This window comes from Pseudorca crassidens, chromosome 5 (genome assembly GCF_039906515.1).
Source record: "Pseudorca crassidens isolate mPseCra1 chromosome 5, mPseCra1.hap1, whole genome shotgun sequence".
Lineage (NCBI taxonomy): Eukaryota > Metazoa > Chordata > Mammalia > Artiodactyla > Delphinidae > Pseudorca > Pseudorca crassidens.
In genome coordinates, this window is record NC_090300.1 from 146,634,017 (window position 1) to 146,652,576 (window position 18,560).

The 18,560-nt window shown below is 63.7% G+C and overlaps 1 protein-coding gene across 1 annotated transcript; it reads left to right on the forward strand.

Moving 5' to 3' along the window:
• Positions 1-371: 371 nt before the first annotated feature.
• On the forward strand, positions 372-3,589 carry CRYAA (crystallin alpha A). Its single transcript, XM_067737321.1, has 3 exons — positions 372-633; positions 1,783-1,905; positions 2,796-3,589. The coding sequence occupies exons 1-3, from the start codon at positions 445-447 to the stop codon at positions 3,003-3,005; spliced, it is 522 nt and encodes a 173-aa protein (XP_067593422.1). The 5' UTR covers positions 372-444; the 3' UTR covers positions 3,006-3,589.
• Positions 3,590-18,560: the final 14,971 nt, after the last annotated feature.

Below are 18,560 nucleotides of genomic sequence, written 5' to 3' on the forward strand. Positions count from 1 at the left end.
GGGGTACGAGCTCCCTCTCGTAAGGTGGCCGTGAGGTCACAGGGCACCACATATGCAGACACGGGCATGCTACCTGGCACACAGCACCCCCGCCCAGGAAAGGGGAGATGCGAGCCTTTGCTGAGCACCTGCTGAGTGTTGGGGGGCACAGAGCCACGCACAGAGAAGCCCCCTGGGGACGCCGTTCCCCTGGCGCCCCAAGCTCTGGTCTGTCAGCGCTGCAGCCCGGGGCTGGGAGACGTGCACGCTCAGCCCAGCCCACGTTTCTGCTGACTGGGCGGCCTCCCTCCTGAGCTCACGCCTTCCAGACAAATCCCCCTGATGCCTCCATTCTGTCCCGCCGTATATAAGGAGGGCGTGCGCCCCGGGTCCTCAGTGCGCTGCCCAGAGGCCCCTGCCCTGACTCCCCGCCGGCCCCGGGTCCCTGCAGAGTCCGCGCCCACCATGGACGTCGCCATCCAGCACCCCTGGTTCAAACGTGCCCTGGGCCCCTTCTACCCTAGCCGGCTCTTCGACCAGTTCTTCGGCGAGGGGCTCTTCGAGTACGACCTGCTGCCCTTCCTGTCCTCCACCATCAGCCCCTACTACCGACAGTCCCTCTTTCGCAGTGTGCTGGACTCCGGCATCTCCGAGGTAAGACCCGCTGCGCGCTGCTTCCTCCTGCGGCTGCACGGGGGCCGGGCCGTGGCCGGGCGAGAAGCGGGGGCTTGTGAGGGCCGGCCCTGGGGCAGACGCGGCACCCCTGCGCTGCGTGCCCGCGCCCTGCTTCATGGAGCGGCTGGTGACCGCCGCGGGGCCACTTTCCCGCCTCAGCCCACCTCGTCCGTCCTGGACGCACAGAGGCCAGGCAGACCACCCCGCAGCAGAGCCTCGCGTGCCCCCGGGGTGCTGGGAGGAAGAGCCCGCCTGCTGCCTGTCATCAGCGCACGGCCCGTATGTTGTTGGAGCCGTCCCTCCATGTGCCGGGAGCCCCCGGAACAGCCCAGGGCACGGGCGCTGGTGGACGGAGCTCTGTGTGGCCTGGGGCTGCACTTTCCCTCCAGCAGCGAGGTCTGGCAGGAGGCCTCCTGTCTGAAGCCCTCTGCGGCCATGGAGCTGCGGAGTGTGGGCTCTTCCCGAGTTCGCCCGGGCGCCCAAGGCCAGGCCCCGAGGGCAGGCAAGGCAGCCCACCGGCCTTCCCTCCCAGGGTCCAGTGCTCTGGAGGTGCCAGGGGTCACCACTGCCTAAAACACAGAGGCCTGCTCGGAGGTGGTGAAACGCCGACCATTCTGGGACCGACGGAGCCCAAGGGAGCGTCCCCAGCGAGGGGAGTGGGAGGGGAGGCGGCCGAAAGCAGTCTCTGTGCGAGGAGCTGGGCAGCCTGCGTAGGCTGCCGGCATGTCACATGCACGTCCGTCCGTGTGCAGAGACAAAGCCCCAGGCTGTTCACAGAGAGGCGGGCAGAGCCCCAGGGCTGTGACCTTATTCCAAGTGCTCAGTCCCACCGACCAGCCAAACAACACGTAAGCAGCCAACCAACCAATGTGTAACAGGCCGCGCAGCCCACAGCCATCACCCAGGCAGCCCCTCACCCACCAGGCGGCCGCAGAGCCCCGGGGCTCCGGCTATCAGCCCAGTGGCCACAGAGGCCTGAGTCCCAGGTCCCTCTGCCCCCCGGGCACGTGGACGGAGAGCTTAGAGCCTTGACTGCAGGTTCTGTTCTGATGACTGGGGACTGAGCCCCGGCCACCCCCCTCCCTGAGCCGCAGCCCCGTGGAGACCCACACGGACACTTGGTTTCAGGTGCGATCCGACCGGGACAAGTTTGTCATCTTCCTGGACGTGAAGCACTTCTCTCCCGAGGACCTGACGGTGAAGGTGCAGGAGGACTTCGTGGAAATCCATGGCAAGCACAACGAGCGGCAGGTGAGCCTGGGCCCGCAGGGAGGGGCTGCACCCCCGAGCGAGGCCCCGTCCTGGTGACAGGAGGCCGCCCCGGGCCCGCAGCAGGCCTGGGCAGCAGATGAACGGCCGGCGGGGCCTGTGGGGAACCCCACTCAGGAGCTACTCGGCATCCCGGGCTCTGTCCAAATCCCCTGGGTGACGGGGTGGGATTAGGAAAGACCCCAGGAGACACCAGCACCAAGGGAGCGAGCTCCAAGCCACGTAGGTTTTCACACCAGCTTCTCCCGGGAGGACGGTACAGCTGACTCGTGTCGGAGCCCGAGTGCCCGGAGCCCGTTATCTCGAGGGGGCAGGGGCCCAGCCAGGACAGCTCAGAGATCAGGGCTTTGTCCAGTAGTGGGGAAGCTGGAGGCGGGGGAGAGACCCCACTGCATCTGCTGTTCTCCCCTCCTGGGCCCCTGGAGATGCCCGGACACTACGCCGAGGCTCTGGGTCTTTCCACCTGGAGGGGAGGGAGTCGGGCCAGGGGCTAAGCTGGGTCCAGGGCGTCAGGAGAAGGGAACGTCGAGGCATGGCTTTCTGACTCAGCTAGATGGATGGCAGGGACCTGAGCCCAAGCAGTCTGTGAGGCCAGAGGTGCAGGGATAGCTGGACCCAAGGGCCGGGCCAGGGGCAGGACCACTCACACGACGGTGGGGTGACATTATCGTGAAGAGCCAGGGGCCCCAGGCAAGCCCAGACTGTATGCAGGGATGCAGCGCGGTCCCAGAGCCCTGGACACGGTCCAGCCCACGCCCTGTGAGGGTATCGTGGGTCTGACCCTCGTGCGGTCCAGGATGCCCTCCTCTGTGAGAGGTGGCCGCCACCCACTGTGGCGGCGTCTCTGACTGCGCCCTCCCCCGGCCCCCCAGGATGACCACGGCTACATCTCCCGCGAGTTCCACCGCCGCTACCGCCTGCCTTCCAACGTGGATCAGTCCGCGCTCTCCTGCTCGCTGTCTGCGGACGGCATGCTGACCTTCTCCGGCCCCAAGGTCACGTCTGGCATGGATGCCGGCCACAGCGAGCGGGCCATCCCCGTGTCGCGGGAGGAGAAGCCCAGCTCCGCGCCCTCCTCCTAAGCTCGGCCTCGGCCTCGGCTGCCACCCGCTGCGGCCCCGCCACCCATCCCTCCAGGGGAACCCTAGAAAGTGGGGCGTCTGTCTCCCCTGCCTCCCCCTTTTCCATTTCCTTTTCCTTTTCTCCGAGGGCATGAGGGTTTGAGAGAGTAGCCTGGAGAGCTCGGGGCCTTGGCCTGAGGTGCTCAGACCTCAGAGTGACCCAGATTCCAACACCAGCCAGTCGGTGGAAGTGACCGCCATCCCAGCTTCTCAGACGGCATCCCCATCCTCCCGGGCTTGCGGGCCGTCCAGGCTGGCCGGGAGGTCAGAGAACACCCCTCGCTGAGCAATCTCTGGGTGGCCTCTGGTCTCCAGGGCCAGCCAGGTGCGTCTCAGCCCTTGGTGGCAGGCGCCCTCACCGGGGCCGAGCCAGGTGCCGTGAGATCCGTCTGGTGGGGCTCCCGTGCGCCCGGGCTCTCTGCAGGCTGCACCTCTCAGACCCCCTCCCCTCCAACCCTTCTCTATGTAGTGCCGCTCTTGGGGCATCTGGTCACCCATGAGAAGGCAGCCCGTGGCAGTCAATAAAGAGCAGGTGACACAAGCAACTTGCTGTGTGCTGGCCGTACTATTTTCGTGGCGGGGGGGGGGTGGTTGGAGAGCAATGGAGAAGGCGCGAGGGGACCCGCAATGGGGATGCGAGAGACGAAGGGGCGGGGGAGACTGGTCCGCCTGTCCCTGTTCAGCCCCGGCTGCCTCTAAGTGACCGGGTCGCCTCCTGGCTCCCAGACCCGGTGCAGGAAGGAGGGACTCCTCCAAGAGCCCCGAGGGATGGAGGGAGGGGGGAGGGGCGGGGGACTTGGGAGGGAGAGGATCTGGGCTCGCTTCTCTAACCCTGTGTGGGAACTGGGGTGCCAGGTGGGGATTTCCTGACGGCTGGCCTCCCCCTGGGGACTTCTGTCCCAGCTCCCTTGGGGTTTTGCTCCCCGGAAATCAGAAGTGTCCATCTCTGTTAGGTACCACACCCTGGGGGCCCCCCTCACTCTGGCTCCCCCTTCCTGAAACAGGCACGGGGCCCTCGGGGGTTTCTGGCAACCAGGTCTGAGTGTTCCCCACACAGAGGGGCGGCCTTCGTGCTGTGTGCCCAGACTCCCCCGCTATGGGAGGAGACAAGCAGCCTCCCGGGGGAGCCAGCAGGGGGTGGGCGATCAGCCAGGGGCTGCCAGCTGCGCGGTGACCATGTAGAGGGCAGTGGGCGGCCGGATGTGGCCTCCGGGAGTGGGAAGCGAGCGGATGTCCCGGCTGGACGGGCACTGCTGGTGTTGCCAGGCCATGTGGAGGGCCCTCTCCCGGGCAGCGGAGGCCAGGGGCCCTGGGCGCCCTGATGGGGCCCAGCGGGATGTTCCTTGTGGTGGTGCCCAGGCTTCTCCTCCCGGGAGAAACTGGACAGCAAGCAGGGAGGGCACATGGGAGAATTTCCAAAAGTGAGCCCTGCTTAACACACAGTGTGAGAACACACACACACACACACACACACACACACACTTGCGCCCTTGTAGCTTGGGGTCGCTCTGGGTTTGGCCCCATCTAGGGAAGGGGCCTCACCCCGTGGGAGCTTCTCCAGACTCCTTTCCACCCCCCCCCAGGCTCCTTCCAACAGGAAGCCCCCCTGCCACTGCCCTGCCTTTGCATCCACACCCGTGGAGAAGGGCATGCCCTGGGTAGGCAGCGTAAACAGCCACTGCACTAGGGGGCTGGGCTGGTACTTTGGAAAATCAGAGTCTCTGAGGTCCCTGTTCCTCCCGGGTACCCCAGAGGCCGCCTTCCATTTTGTACAGCCTGGCCTATCACTGCACCGGGTCTGGGGGGCTGAGGGGTCCTGTCGGTCTGGCCGCAGCCAGAACTGACCTGTCATTAGATGCTGCTGGTCTTGAGTTCACTGTGGTTCTTGCCCAGGCCTGGTAACGGCCTGAGCTGTGATCCCCAAATCCATATGTAAGTCCTCACCCCAGGCATTTCAGAGTGTGACTTTTTTTTTTTTTTTTGCGGTACGCGGGCCTCTCACTGTTGTGGCCTCTCCTGTTGCGGAGCACAGGCTCCAGACGCGCAGGCTCAGCGGCCATGGCTCACGGGCCCAGCCGCTCCGCGGCATGTGGGATCTTCCCGGACCGGGGCATGAACCCATGTCCCCTGCATCGGCAGGCGGACTCTCAGCCACTGCGCCACCAGGGAAGCCCTGGAATGTGACTATTTTGAAGATGAGGGTCTCCAAAGGGGTGAATAAGTTAAAATGAGGTCATGAGCGTGGCTCCTAACCCCATAGGGCTGGTGGCCGTACAAGGAGGGGAGGTTAGGACCCAGACACACACAGAGGGATGACCAAGGGGGTCACAGGGAGGGGACAGCCGTCTGCATGCCCAGGAGGGCGACCTCAGAGGAGCCACGCCTGTGGCACCTTGATCTCAGATTTCCAGCCTCCAGGACCGTGAGAAAATGAGCTTCCGTTGTTTAAGCCTCCCCGTCTACGGCATTCCTCACGGCGGCTCGAGCTGACTAATGCAGACCTGAATACGCAGACTTTGGCCCTCTGGGGAGGGGTGTGAGGTCACGCAGCCGGCTCAGGGAATCCGGGATGGAGCTCCTTGGGGATTTGCAGAGAGCCCTGGGGCCCAGCCCAGGCAGGGAGCTGAGAGGACTCCCTGATGGCAGCTCGCTGGGAGACCCCACCTTGCCTGGATTCCTGAAGCAAAGCCTCGTCCCGCTGTCCTCCCAGGGCCCCCGGGCGGTACACGCCCCTTCTCTGCTCTCCTCCCTGCCTGGGTGTTTCTCAAGCTAAGGGGCCCAAGGGCTGGCCCATGGCTGCTCTGCACCTTCGGAGATGCCCGGGACTCTGGGGCACGACCAGCTCCTGAGGCCATTGACAGAGGGCCAGGGTCGGCCCCTCCTGGGCCCGGGAGGCCCAGCCTGCATCCCGGTGGCCTTCGCCCGTCTGGTGCTGCCATGTCAGCTGGCGTCCGAGCCTCCTCGTCTTAGGGTCTGTTCTGGAACAGTCTCCCCGCACGGCCCACCCACCATGGTTGCTGTCAGCCAAGTTACACGGACTCTGCGCAGGCACCCAGCTGACCACCGTCTTCTGCAGAGCTGAGGGCGGGTCTGCCTGGCGCTTGCTGAACCGGAGGCCACACTGATGCAAAGCAGGGAGCACAGCTTGGGCTGCGGCTGCCCGGCCGCGCTCTGGGATCTGACAGCCACCAGATCCCTGACTGTGGTGCTCCCACTGGTATCAGTCCCTCGGGCTGTTGCAGGAGGAACTTCTGAAACCAGAGGACCGTCTGCTCCCCCTCCCTTCAAGCTCCTCCCAAGCTCGTGTCCGTCTACTGATGCAGGGCCTGGAGCTCATCACCTGTGCAGGTGCCAGGCCCCCACCGCCTGCTGCTGTGCCTCTGCCTGCCGGCCCTTCCTCACCCAGGTTAGGTGACAAGGGTCTACCTCTGGTCACATCTCTCCTGGGGGGGACACTGCCCAGTCTTGGGCCACCAGAGCCTGGCCTTGCCCGCTCTAGGACACGTGTCTGTCCCCTCTACCAGAACCATGAAGGTGGGATGGGTCAGCAGCCCCCAAACCTGTCAGCCTTTGGGACCCACCCAGAGTGCTGCACGAATACAGATTCCTGGGCCCTGTCCCAGACCCAGCAAATCAGACCGTGTGGGGCTGGAGTCCAGGAGTCTGTGTGTCCCATAATTCTCCAAGAGACACCTACGACCAGGCTAATCCGGGACACGCCAGAGTGGTCGCCTCCATGGGTGGGGCGAGTGCGGGGAGAGCAGTCTCGCTGGAGGCCGCCTCTCCCATCCCAGGGCTCAGGTCGCATTGACCTCTGGGTCCTCCTCAGCAGCAGCGGCAGCAGCAAGGGCATTCACTGAGCGCCTACTGTGTGCCTGGCACTGTGCCAACCGCCCTGGCAGCTGGCAGCCCTCAAGCCGCCCAGCCGCCTGTAACAGGCTCCACTGCTAGGGAGGAAACCCAGGCTTGGAGGCTGAGTCCCTTGCCCGGTGCTCGCCATCGGTGAGGGCCTGGCCAGGACCCACCCCCTCTGCCTGACCTCAAAGGCGGGACACGGAACCCCTACCTCGGAACCCCTACCCCCACCCCTAACCAGTAAGTCAGGAGGCGCTGAGGAAGCCAGGCTGGTTGCTCTGCAGGCGGCTCGCTGCGTGAACACGGGCAGATTTATCAAGCCCTCTGAGTATCAGATTCCCATCCTTACCGGTTCACGAGGGTGGTGAGCTAGATTCTCCCAGGGGTGTCCAGTTCCCAGATGACCACCTGCGATTCCGAGACTCACCACCAGATGGCAGCAGAGGCTTTGCCTTGGCCGCCAAGACCTCGCCGGAAGGAGGCGCGGATCTTGTCTCAAAGGTCACCTTCAGGGGTCCAGCCTTCGGGAAGCACCGCAGCGCACATCCGCAGAGGGCCTCGCTCGTGTGGGCTGCGCTGGCCACGCAGCGCTCTGGGAGGCCCCATCCTGACCCAGGAAGCCAGTGTCCAGCAGGGGACACTGAAACAGACACAAAAAGCCCCAAAGGGAGCCAGTGGTATTTCTTTATAATAAGCAGTTTTTGTTTCATTTTCTCGTTTGCAAAATCATCTGAAAAAGAGGCAGTCTCTGGCAGGCCAGCGCTGTGCTGGGGGGGTCCCCGCGGCTCTGGCGGGACCTCTTCCCACGCAGAATGATGTGGTATGCCAGCCCTCCCAGGCCACCGGCCTCCCGGGCCCCCCGCGGCCTCTGCTGCGAAGACTCTCAGAGCAGCCTTGGTCTTGCCACGTCCCAGGAAGGGACTCGGCTGGGCAGGCGGCCCCAGAGCCTGACACAGGCGGCCGGATCACGGGGTCAGAGGTCCCGCCAGCCACATGCTGCATGTGGCCGCCTGGAGGCGGGCTGACACCCAGAGGCTCATGCTTACGTGTCAGGCCTCAGTTTGAAGGGGGGCCCGAGGGGTGGGACCTGAGGGATGAGGCCTGCACCTGTTTCCAGGGACCGGTGGCTGCCTCCAGTACCGGCCTCGGCCTTCAGCACGGGAGTGGAGGTGCGGGAAGTGGATTCCCGCTCAGGCCAGGGCCAGATGAGGGTGGCCTGTGGAAGGCCCACGTCGGGGTCAGCTCCCTGACGCTGAGCTCGCCAGGCTGCGCGGTTACCCCACGGTCCCGGGCGGAGGGTTGAGTCTGCAGGGTCAGGGGAGGGGAGCCGGCCCTACACCTGTGTGTGCAGACTGCTGTCAGGAAGACAGACCTGAATAGAGGACACGCACACGTGTGCACACGCACACACACAGAGCAAGTCATGTGCACACGTGCACACACACACACCGAACAAGTCACACACACACTTACACACAGCAAGTCACACGCACACACACAGGCATGCACACACACACGCACAACACCTGCACATCCATGTACACACACGTGCACACAGAGGACACCCACCCCCACCCCCACGTGCCTGCAACAGACACGAGCAGGCTCTAGGCTCTGTTTCCTACATCTCACTGGCTTCCCTCTGTGTCTGATTTGTACCTGAAGACACAATCACACAAAGACATTTCCTGCTTGTTTCTCCACCTTGAGGAGAACCCTCCCGTGCGCTCTGGTCAGCAGACCATTTCCCATCAAGGTGCTCTTAGGGCGACCCGACAATCTTTGTGTGGCTCGAGATACCTGATGACCTTCTGCTGCTAGAGATTAGCAAGAGAGGAGGTGGGGGGGTGCGCTCAAGGGCACCCCAAGGTCACAGGGAAGCAGTGTGAGGGGTGGGGCGCCTGCTCCTTCCCTGGAGCTGTCAGCTACTCGGGGCCCGTGAGCATGTTCCTGCACTCCCCCCACTCCCACTCCCACCCCACCTGCCAGGAGCCGGAAATCAGTTAAAACAAACAGACCTGGCTCCAACACGCAGCTTTCTGAAGACTTTTCAGACGGAGCCTCACTGCACGCAAGGGTGGGTTTGCGGAGTTTTGCTAAGTTGGGGGGTGGGACGCCGGGCACCGGCCAAGGACACCAATCAGACCTGGGGCACCGAGGTGGGAGGTGGGACCTGGGCGGCCCCACGCTGACCTGGTAGCGGTTGGCTGATGATGAAAGGGAACGGTTCCTGGAGGGGCTGGGGGCCGATTTCCTCCCGACGGCTGCTAACAGCGATGTTTGGGGTTTTCTGGTGCCGCTGTGTGCTGAGAGCTCACTCCTGGGCTCACTTGTGGGGACTCACCAGGCTGCTGCTTCCGCTCCTGCTTGTTTCCTGTCAAAAACCGAGTTAAACGAAGGGTCTGAGGACGCCTGGCCTCCGGGGGGTGCAGGGGTGTGAATCCCAGCTGTCTCCTGTGCTCCTGACTCTCTCCACTGCCTGTCCTGCAGCCAGTGTAGAACTTGCTTCCCATGGTGGGCAGCTCATGTCCCGCAGGGCTGTGCTGGTTTCCTGGGGCTGCCGTATCAGATGACCACAAACTGGGCGGCTTCGAGCTACAGAAATTTATTTGGAGGCCAGAAGTGTGAAATCGGGGTGTAGGCGGGTCATCGCTGCCTCAGGGGGCTCGAGGGTGGGGTCCTTCGGCCTCTTCCAGCTCCCGGTGCTGCCAGCATCCCTGGCTTGTGGCCGCATCCGTCCCGTCTCTGTCTCCTCCAAGGTCACGTGGCCTTCTTCCCGCGTCTGTGTCTCTGCTCTCCTTTTAAGGACACCAGTCATTGGGTTTAAGGTCTACTCGGGTAATGCAGAATGATCTCATCTCGATCCTTACCTTAATGACATCTGTAAAGACAGATGTAAGGTTTTTCCAAATACGGTTGCGTTTGCGGGTTCTGGGGTTTAGAACTGAGACAGCTCTTTAGGGGTCACTGTTCTGCCCGCGGCCAGGACTGACTCCCCCGAGTCACACGGCCCTCACCTGCTGGGGCTCTTCAGGTGCACCACTCCTCCTGGTGCAGGACGGGAGTCTCTGAGGTTGGCAGGACTGGCACCAGCCCACTTTAAAGGCTCAGGAACGTAGAGCCAGGCAGCAGGAGGCCTGGGGTGGGGGGGCCCCGCGTGGCCACTGGCGGCTTAACCTGAGGTGATGTAGCCGTGAAGGGAAGGGCGGTCTCCTAAGGTCCCTTTGTGAGGAGATGCTGTGATGCCTTGATTTCTTGGTGAAGGAAAGTGAGGGGTCTGCGATGCCCCCCGCAGGCCAGGCTGCCCCGTGGCCTCCATCTCAGCAGCCGCGCCTCTGCTCTAAGAGCTGGGGTTGGATGTGTACGTCTGAGGTGCCCCCCACCCTGGCTCCCCCAGAGCCCAGCCTGCATCCTAACACTCGGAGGCCTGGGGTTCTGTTTTGGGCATTGCTATGGCAACCCTCTGTTGCCCAGCCATGGATGACCCGCTGTCCTGTGTCTGTCAATGGTTCACCTATTAACAGACCTGTGGGGCAGCCGCTGACCCGGGCCCGGTTATTGCCGCCCACGGGGCCCCAAACATTCCTGCCAGGAACCAGGAGACCGGCGGGCGCCACTCAGGGAACATCCTCGCCCTGCCAGCAAGACGGTCCTGGACCTGGTCTGGAACCTTGCCCAGGGATGTGGCCCCCAAGGCCAAGTGCAAAGGAGGCCTTGCTAGGCCCTGGGCACTGGGGAGCGGGCAGGGTGAGGGAAGGCCTGGGGCCCAGGTGGCCGGGATAGGCCCAGGGGACTCCGGGTCGCCACTAACCCCGGGGCGGGCACTCCCAGGGGGCTTCCTGACACACCTCCACCCTCGGCCTGTCCGCCCAGAGAGGAGAACCAGGCCTTGGGTGATGGGGGCTCAAGCCCTGCTCCCCACTTCTGGTGAGAACGGAGGAGGGGGAGCAGTGGCGTGTGGGTTCTGTGTGTGTCTGTATACGGGGCCTGACGTCAAGGGGAGACGGGGAAGGGCCCACGTGGTAAACTCAGTGCCCCTCAGACACCGCTTCCTCCGGTGCCCTGAGGACTTGGGTGTTTCGGGGCTGGATGTGCCTGGCGGGGGGAATGTGGGTCTCCGGGAACGGCCGAGACCTGCTGCAGGGTGGCAGAGAACATTCCATAGCGCGCCTCAGCAGGTGGGGAAGCGCCGTCTGGGCCTTTGGCCTGGGCCGCGGCAGCCAGCCCCAGGAGCCTGCACCCTGCCTGACGGCCGCGGGGACCCTGTGGTGTGTTGGCCGGGCCGTGACTAGGGAGGCCCCGGAGGGCAGCAGAGGCGGCCCTGCAGTTGGGGTGAAAAGGATGGGAAGTGGGGCGCCCAGAGCCCCACTTGGGGCCACCCCCTGCTCTGCCCTGGCCCTGCTGGGCGGCTCTCCCTCTGCCCCAAGGCCCCCCGGCTCAGCCCGCCTCAGCACTTCCTGCCCCTGGCTGCACCGGTCGCCACCCCTGAGCCCGGGGTTTAGTGGGTGATGGAGTCGGGGTGGGGTTGGGGGAGGGGAGCTGTGGGAGCCCCCAAGTGACTCCCCGTGTGGCTGGCGACTTCTCTCCTGTGCGCTGAACCTGGGGGAGCTGGCGGCACCAGGTCCCAGCCCCCCGCCGCGCTGGACCTTCTCGTGAGAGCCCCCCGGGCGTTGCGGGTCCTCTTCCCCAGGTCACCTGGACACCCACCGGACTCCCTGGGCTCCAGGCCAGGCCCCCTCCCTCTGCCCACGCTGGGCGCCTTCCACAACTCCCTCTCCTCTGGCTAATTAACGCGACTGAGGGCTAACGGATAAACTCAGGCCTCTGGACGCAGTGTGAGGGAGGATTTCCGTTTTGGAAAACAAGGAGGTGCAAATCCTCACCCAAAGCTGGCCTTCTCCGTAGCCCATTCCCAGGCAGGTGGGCGGCGGGAAAGGTGAGCGTCAGTCCCTTGGGTCTGGCGGGAACGAGCCTGTACGACAGTGGGAGTGAGAGATGGGGTCTCCCTCCCAGGCGCGCAGCTGCCCTGCCCCTGGGGCTGCCCCCACCGGGTGGAGCAGGGGCATAGGCCCCTCCTCCTGGGGGTCCCGCAGGGAGGGAATGGGACAGCCAGGCGCCAAGGTGGTGTGAGAGAGCAGCTCGGGCCCAGGTGGCCTGCAGGAGCGGCTCACCTGTCCTGAGCCCCGCCCACCACCTGCGGGCAGGAGTGCTGGCTGTGGGAAACGAGCAGTGGCTGTGAATGGCTGGGGCAGCCTCACGGCCACTGTGTCCCCACGACCCCTGGCTGCTTCCCGTGCCCGTCTTGGTGTCACAACTCTTGAGCTCGGCTTGGACCAGAGACCACACGGGAGGGGCTCTGCCATCCCGAGAGGCCCACGGGGCAGCGAGTGCTGGGGCCGAGGCTCCGCAGGGCAAGCCATGACGGGAGGGGGTGGATCTGTGCCTTGCCGCCTGGGGGCCACGCCCGTGGAAGCCCGCGTGCAGAGCCCATGTGCCCGGGCGTGACGGCTGCTGAGGGCGCTGCGTCTGTGGCCTCGCGGCTTCTCCCGCCTCAGTTCCCTCCTGGCTGTCGCTGCCCTGGACTTGCGCTTCTGAATTTAAGCTGCTTAATCTTCGATCCGGACTCTGCGTTCCAGAGCAGCGCTTCCCCGACATGACTGCCCATCACCTGAGAATGAGGTTCTGGCCCGGCAGGTGGAGGCTGCACCCTGCTTTGTAACCAGCTCCGGGGAGGATGCCGCAGTGGACAGCACTTTAGCAGGGAGGAGTCTCGTCTGAGTCGGGTCTGTGGCGTTAGGGCTGCAGGGGGTCCTCCCCGGTCCCGGCCCCCAGTCACCCTGGGCCTGCTTTCTGACCGTGCAGCTGGGAAGAGGATGCGGGGCGTCTACAGGGACAGCCGGGTGTAGGGGGCACTGTGGAAGTCTGGGGCTCACACGCAGCCTGCCGTGGGGCCCGGATGCCCTCCCCCATCAATGATCCTCAGGGGGGGTGTGGGGGCAGGGCAGGGAGGATGCTGGGGACACCGGAGTCCTGCGCTGACCAGGCTCACGGCTCTGTCCCCACAAGGCCAGCTCTGCAAATGCGTCCACTCATCCTCAAGCCCGAGCCGGGGGACAGGTCCTGTTGCCAGCCCCGCTTTACAGCACCAGCTGAGGTTTCCAGGGGACAAGGAACTTCCTAGGTCGCGTCTGGCTGCTGAGAGGCAGGGGCCCTAGAACCCTGGTCTGAGCCCCCAGTCGGCTCCTGGTCACTCTTCCCTGCTCCTCGGGGCATTGCGGGCCTGTGCTGCCCTGGGGGCCCCAGCTCATTCAGGCCGGGCCTTTTCTCCTCTGAACTTGGGCGGCTGGATGGCCGTAGCCCTGGGCTGGGGGAGAAATCCCCGTGGCCCCGCCGGTGGGGGTGACAGGTGAGGGCCCAACTGCAGGGAGGGAATGGGCCCGGGCCCCCCGAAGCTGCCAGCTGGGAAAGCCCCAGCTAAGAAGGGGCGGGGGGTTCACCCAGAAACTCCTCTGCCTGCTCCCCGATCCCTGAGGGGCTCCCCAGAGGGAAGCTGCCGGAAGGAGTGGTTTCTTGTGGCTTCCGCGACACGGGAGGACACGGCCACACGGCCGCCTACACATACCCTGCCCGGACACCCCCCGCCAGCCCCTCCCGCGAGCTCTGTGCCTGGTGCGTGGGGCTGGGGGAGGGGAGCAGAGCCCCTTAGCCACACCGGGGTCTCCTTATCTGTGGCCTCCGTCACCCAGGAGGCTGCAGGCTGTCAGACGCTGCGTCAGTCTGAGCTGCTGGGCCTTGTGGGGGGAGACCTGGGGGCTGAGGTGCTCGCAGTGAGGACGTGAGGGGACAGCCGGGTCCCTGCCTTCGGGGCCAGCAGGTCTGGGCAAATCTTGGAGCTTTGGGCTTCTTGCCTCAGTTTCTGAATCTGTCAAGTGAGACGCTGACACTGACCCTGTGGGGCTGCTGGACGTGGGTGGCCCAGCGTCCTCTGCCTGCTCTCAGGCCTACAGGGTCCCCACTTCCTTCCTGTCCCAGGCTTGGGCCAGTCGCACTCTGCACCAGCCGCCCTGCCCCTCACCGCAGGCTCCTGCCCCAGGATCTTGGTGCACTCCGCCCCTCTGGCTGGAGGGCCCTTGTGCACGGCTCCCTCCCCCCCGGCCCCAAGCCCCCCGGTGGACAGCCCTGGCTGGGCACCCCATCTAGACAGCACCTTTCCCACCCCGTCACAGCACCCCGTGCTCTGACAGCCCAGAGTCCCCCGCAGAACCCGAGCCCACGAGCACAGCGGGGGGTCCGTCTCACTCACTGCCGCTCCTCCAGGGCGTCAGGCAGAGCCTGGCACCACAAAGGCGCCCCATAAATGCTGGGAACGAATGACCGGAAGGATGAATGAATGAATGGGGTGATGGTCGGGGTGGACGGGTGGTAGAACCAGAAGCTGGGTGAGTCCTGGAAATTCCCATGGGAAGGTCAGCCCCACAAGGCTCCGTTCCCCTCAGTGTGTGAAACTCCCCAATTCCACGGTTCTCGGCCCCGGCTGGTCCTCAATACTCGGGGAGCTTTTAAAACCACTGATCCCGGGCCGCCGCCCAGCTTCCCCGTTAGGACATAATCTGGGCGGGCCTCCACAGGTAAAAACCCTCAGGCGATGCCACGTGCAGGCGGGGTCAAGGACCCTGGTTTGGCTTTATTTCAATCCTCGACCAATTAGAGAGGCATTTAGGTTCATCGGCAGCTCTGGCAGGTCCCATCAGCCATTCACTCTTGAGTCTGAATTAGTGGGGGAGACTGCTTCTTTTTCCAAGCACTGTGCTGGGTTAGGCAGGTGAAGGAGTGGAAAGTTTCCTGGGTGGGAGAGAGAAAAGAAGAAGGTTGTGTTGGGACTACCAGGAAAGTCCCTGGGGGGCACGTCTGGGTCGGGGAGGGTGATTTGAGGACCTGGAGGTGAGGTGGAAAGGGGGCGACATTTGGGACCCGGAAGGGAGGGTGCTCCTGCTTTCTGGGTGTTTCTCAGGGCCGGACTTAGGATGGGGCCCCTCCCCAAGGGCAGAGCAGGTTTTCCTGCCCAGCCTGGTGAACCTGGGGGCTCCAGGACGAGGCTGATGACCCCGTGATGACAGTCGGGTTGGGGGCGGGGCCTGGCTGGCTTCTTGTTACGCTCTGACCGCTGGGACCACAGGAATCTGCACTTGCGGCTCTCGGTCTACAGTGCCCTCCCCACCTGTGGCTTGACCTTGCCAGTGACCTGTAGCTTTGGGTGTCCAGGCAGATCCCTGCCCTGGCAGAGATTTCTGACTCTGAGGCGGCCCCGAAACTGCTGGGTGCAGCTGCGTTCTAACGAAGCCTCCAGGTGACTCCGTGCCCGCTGGTCTCGCAACTGTGCCCGAGAGACGGGGTTACCCTATCGCAGAAGGGGAAGATGGGGGCTGAAACATGGCTCTTCCCCACAGCCCATGGTCCCCGAGTGCTCAGAGACACCGCTTATGCCCAGACCCTGTGGTCACGCCACAGCTGCTGCCCAGGTCAATCTCCCCGTGTGGCCCCTGGGAACAGATGACCCACACCCCCATCTCAGTGCCTTGGGAGTCTGTGGACCACATGCCTTAGAAGCCGGTGACCTTGAGCAAGCTGCAAGGTCACTGTCAGCAGCAGCCGAAGCTGAGACCTACGGGAGCTTGGAAGGAGCCTGTGCAGGACTGAACAGACCCTAGACCTGCACCTCGAAAGGGGAAGAGGGACAACCTTAAACTGAGTCTGAAAGTGACAAATCAAAGGTGGTGACTTCAATGCATTTCACCATTTGAAAGTTCAATAAAACGTTATTTAATTAGGGTGTCCCCTATCTTCACGTTAACGGCCCTGGCAGTCGGCACACGACTTCTGCGTGCACGGCCCTCTCCTGTACTGCTGGGGCGGGTCAGCCTGGGTGCAGGGGGTCCTGAGCCCTGCTCGCTGGGGAGAAAGCAGTGTGGCTGGGGGCCCAGTGCCTGGCCTTGGTATCAGAAAGCTTGGCTGCCCGGCAAAGCCACTGAAGCGGATTCCAGCGTGGGGGGTTGAGGATTCTGCTGTGCGGACCCAGCCTATTCCACATGCCGAGCGGGGGCGTCCGGGTTTTGGCCAAGATGTCTGGCCTCTCTGGGCCTCAGTGTCTTCATCTGACCAATGGGAATCCCAATACAGTCGTGGGGTTCGGGGGATCAGACAGAACTCGGCAGGTCCGTGGAGATGGCTTAGCCCTGGGGGATTCCTGGGGCCAGGAAGGGAGGGGCGCAGACCTGCAGGGGGGTGTGGACACAGGGTAGGAACTTCTGGGGAGCAGGCTTGGTTCTCCTGGGCTCACATGTGCCCTCACCTGTCACAGGGAGGAGCTGGCAGAGCTTCCGTGGCCGTTCCTGTGCTTTCTCTTGTCCCAGGACACCCGCGTCTCTGCAGTGTAGACACAACCCACACCTGAGGGGGCAGTGCTGGGGGCTGACACCACTCCTGCAAACTCAGTCCCCTAGCCACGCCTGTCCTTGGCCTCCTGTGGGTCCAGCCCAGGTGAGGTCTGTTGGCCTGTAGACACAGGCACGCATGTGCCCACTACACGTGTGCAAGTGTGTGGAAACCAAAGGGTGAAGTCATCCGTTGCTGCCCATTGAGCCCTGGCCACCAAGATCCGTGTCGCTTGTCGCTTGACTAAGTTGTCACAGACCCACATTTGGTTCAACAAAACAGAGGCTGGAAGCGTCTCAGGAAGAGTCTGAGGCCGCCCACACTGCCTCATGTAGTAGGGAGGGGCAGTGCCACACCTTCATGTCCACCGAGGTGCAGTCCCTGGGGCCTGGGATCCTGAGTGTGTGTGCATCTGTGTGTATGCGTGTGCCCACATGCATTTGTGCCATGTGCCCACATGCATTCTTGTACCACCTCCGTGCACACGTACATGCATGTGTGTGTGTGTGTGTGTGCCTGTGCACACGCCTATGAATGTGTAGACGTGTGTGCACGCATCCCCCGGGTAGAAACGCCCTAGTTCCATGACAGTGACCAAGACCTCCTTCGGAACTCTGTGCTCAGAGTGGCTGCAGCCTGGTTTTCATGGGATCATCCGTGGCTTGTGGGTCCCCCCTGAAGCCAAGCCCGTGTTTCTGAGTGTGTGGTGAGCCTATGTGTAGGAGACCGTGTGCTCAGCACACACAGGGCTTGGTCAGCTAGGGGATGTGTGCCTTGGTCTCCGACACAGTTCATGCTGTGAGTAGCGTGTTCTGCCCAAGGCAGGATACTGGATTCGTTCACTTATTCACCCATTCATTGGTTCACCAGTGATTTATTGAGCATTTACTGCATTCTGGGCTGGCCTGGTTTGGGGAGGCAGGTCCTTGTCCTTGGAAAATGCTCTGCTAGGAAGGGAAGGAGGTGGTGGGGGGAGGCAGGAGGCAGCTACCATGGGAACTGATGGAAAGATACAGCTACCGTGGGAACTGATGCCTTAACCGGAGCTGGGGAGGAGGGAGACATGTGCCCTCCAGCATCTTTTCCTGCAGCAGTCAGGAGAGACTGCTTGTGCTGCATAACAAGCATGGCCCAAATCTCAGGGCCTCAGAGCAGCCTCGACACAGGGGCCGAGGGTTTAGTTCTGGTTGTTGCTGTCTGACCTCACAGTGTGGCATTATGTCCATCCCTTCATTTTCAGCACCTCTTCCTGAGAAACGGACTCTGCCCCTTGTTGTGAGGTGGGCCATGAGTGAAGAAGAGGGACATGGGGCTTGTGGTCTCCGGCCCCAGTCTGGCACCGTGCAAGGCCAGCCCAGATTCAAGGGGAAGGGGGCCAGCCTGCGTCTCTTGGTGGAGGAGCTGCAGGGTCCCGCTTCAGAGAGCGTAGATGCAGGAAGGCCTGGGACACTGGGGCCACAGTCTACCCACCCCAGGGCTCTTTACACCCTCCTTGCAGAGGGGGGGCCCTTATCCCCTCCCCTTCTTCAGTTTTGCACCTGAGCTGGGAGCCCAGCCAGGGAAGGTGCTTCTCTCTGCCCCAGGGTACCGTGACTCAGTTTTGAGCCCCTTGTCAGGGCTTTCCAGGCTCTCCCCGCCCTCCCCTCGCCCCATGCTTGTTACAACACAGGAGAGTCCTGCGTCTGGGAGGTGCAGGGTGGGTTTTCCTTCTCGAGTCACCTGTGGGTGGTGGAGGGTGCAGCTGGGTGGAGGGTGCCACTGCTGCCAGGGCTCTGGTGGGCTTGGCTCTGGAATCTGCAGCCCAGCCCATCTCCTCTCTGCTCTGTTCGTCACCGCTGGCCAAGGGCCTGTGGGTGTCCTCTCCACGGTGATCTGTCTGTGCTCGTGACCCGTGTGGACGGCCAGGCGTGGGGGAGGGAGGGCACCGTGGACACACGGGCTGGAGTGGGGAGCTCTGGTCCAGAGGGAGTCCTCCTGAGCTTGACCCCCAGCCCCTGCGTGGGCCCTTTGGTACCTCTGGGGACCCTCGAGGTAGGCCGCAGGGGGCAGTTTTCCCAGGGGGGAGGTTCTCGGGCCAAGGCCTCCCCTTCTGGGCCCTGTCCTGGCTCCAGGCTGAGAGCACATGTTGGGAGGAAAGGGGCGATGGCCCTCCTGGTCCCTGGCCTCTGGGTAGAGCCCTGGGGGCACAGGGCTGATTGGGGAGCATCTGACCTCCCCTTCCCCAGACTG

What these genes read in the sequence shown, in the direction of transcription:
- CRYAA (XM_067737321.1), top strand. Translation starts at nt 445, where the DNA reads ATGGACGTCGCCATCCAGCACCCCTGGTTCAAACGTGCCCTGGGCCCC. An exon ending in TGGACTCCGGCATCTCCGAG is followed by an intron (nt 634 to 1,782) that starts GTAAGACCCGCT and finishes ACTTGGTTTCAG; the next exon opens with GTGCGATCCGACCGGGACAA. An exon ending in GCAAGCACAACGAGCGGCAG is followed by an intron (nt 1,906 to 2,795) that starts GTGAGCCTGGGC and finishes CCGGCCCCCCAG; the next exon opens with GATGACCACGGCTACATCTC.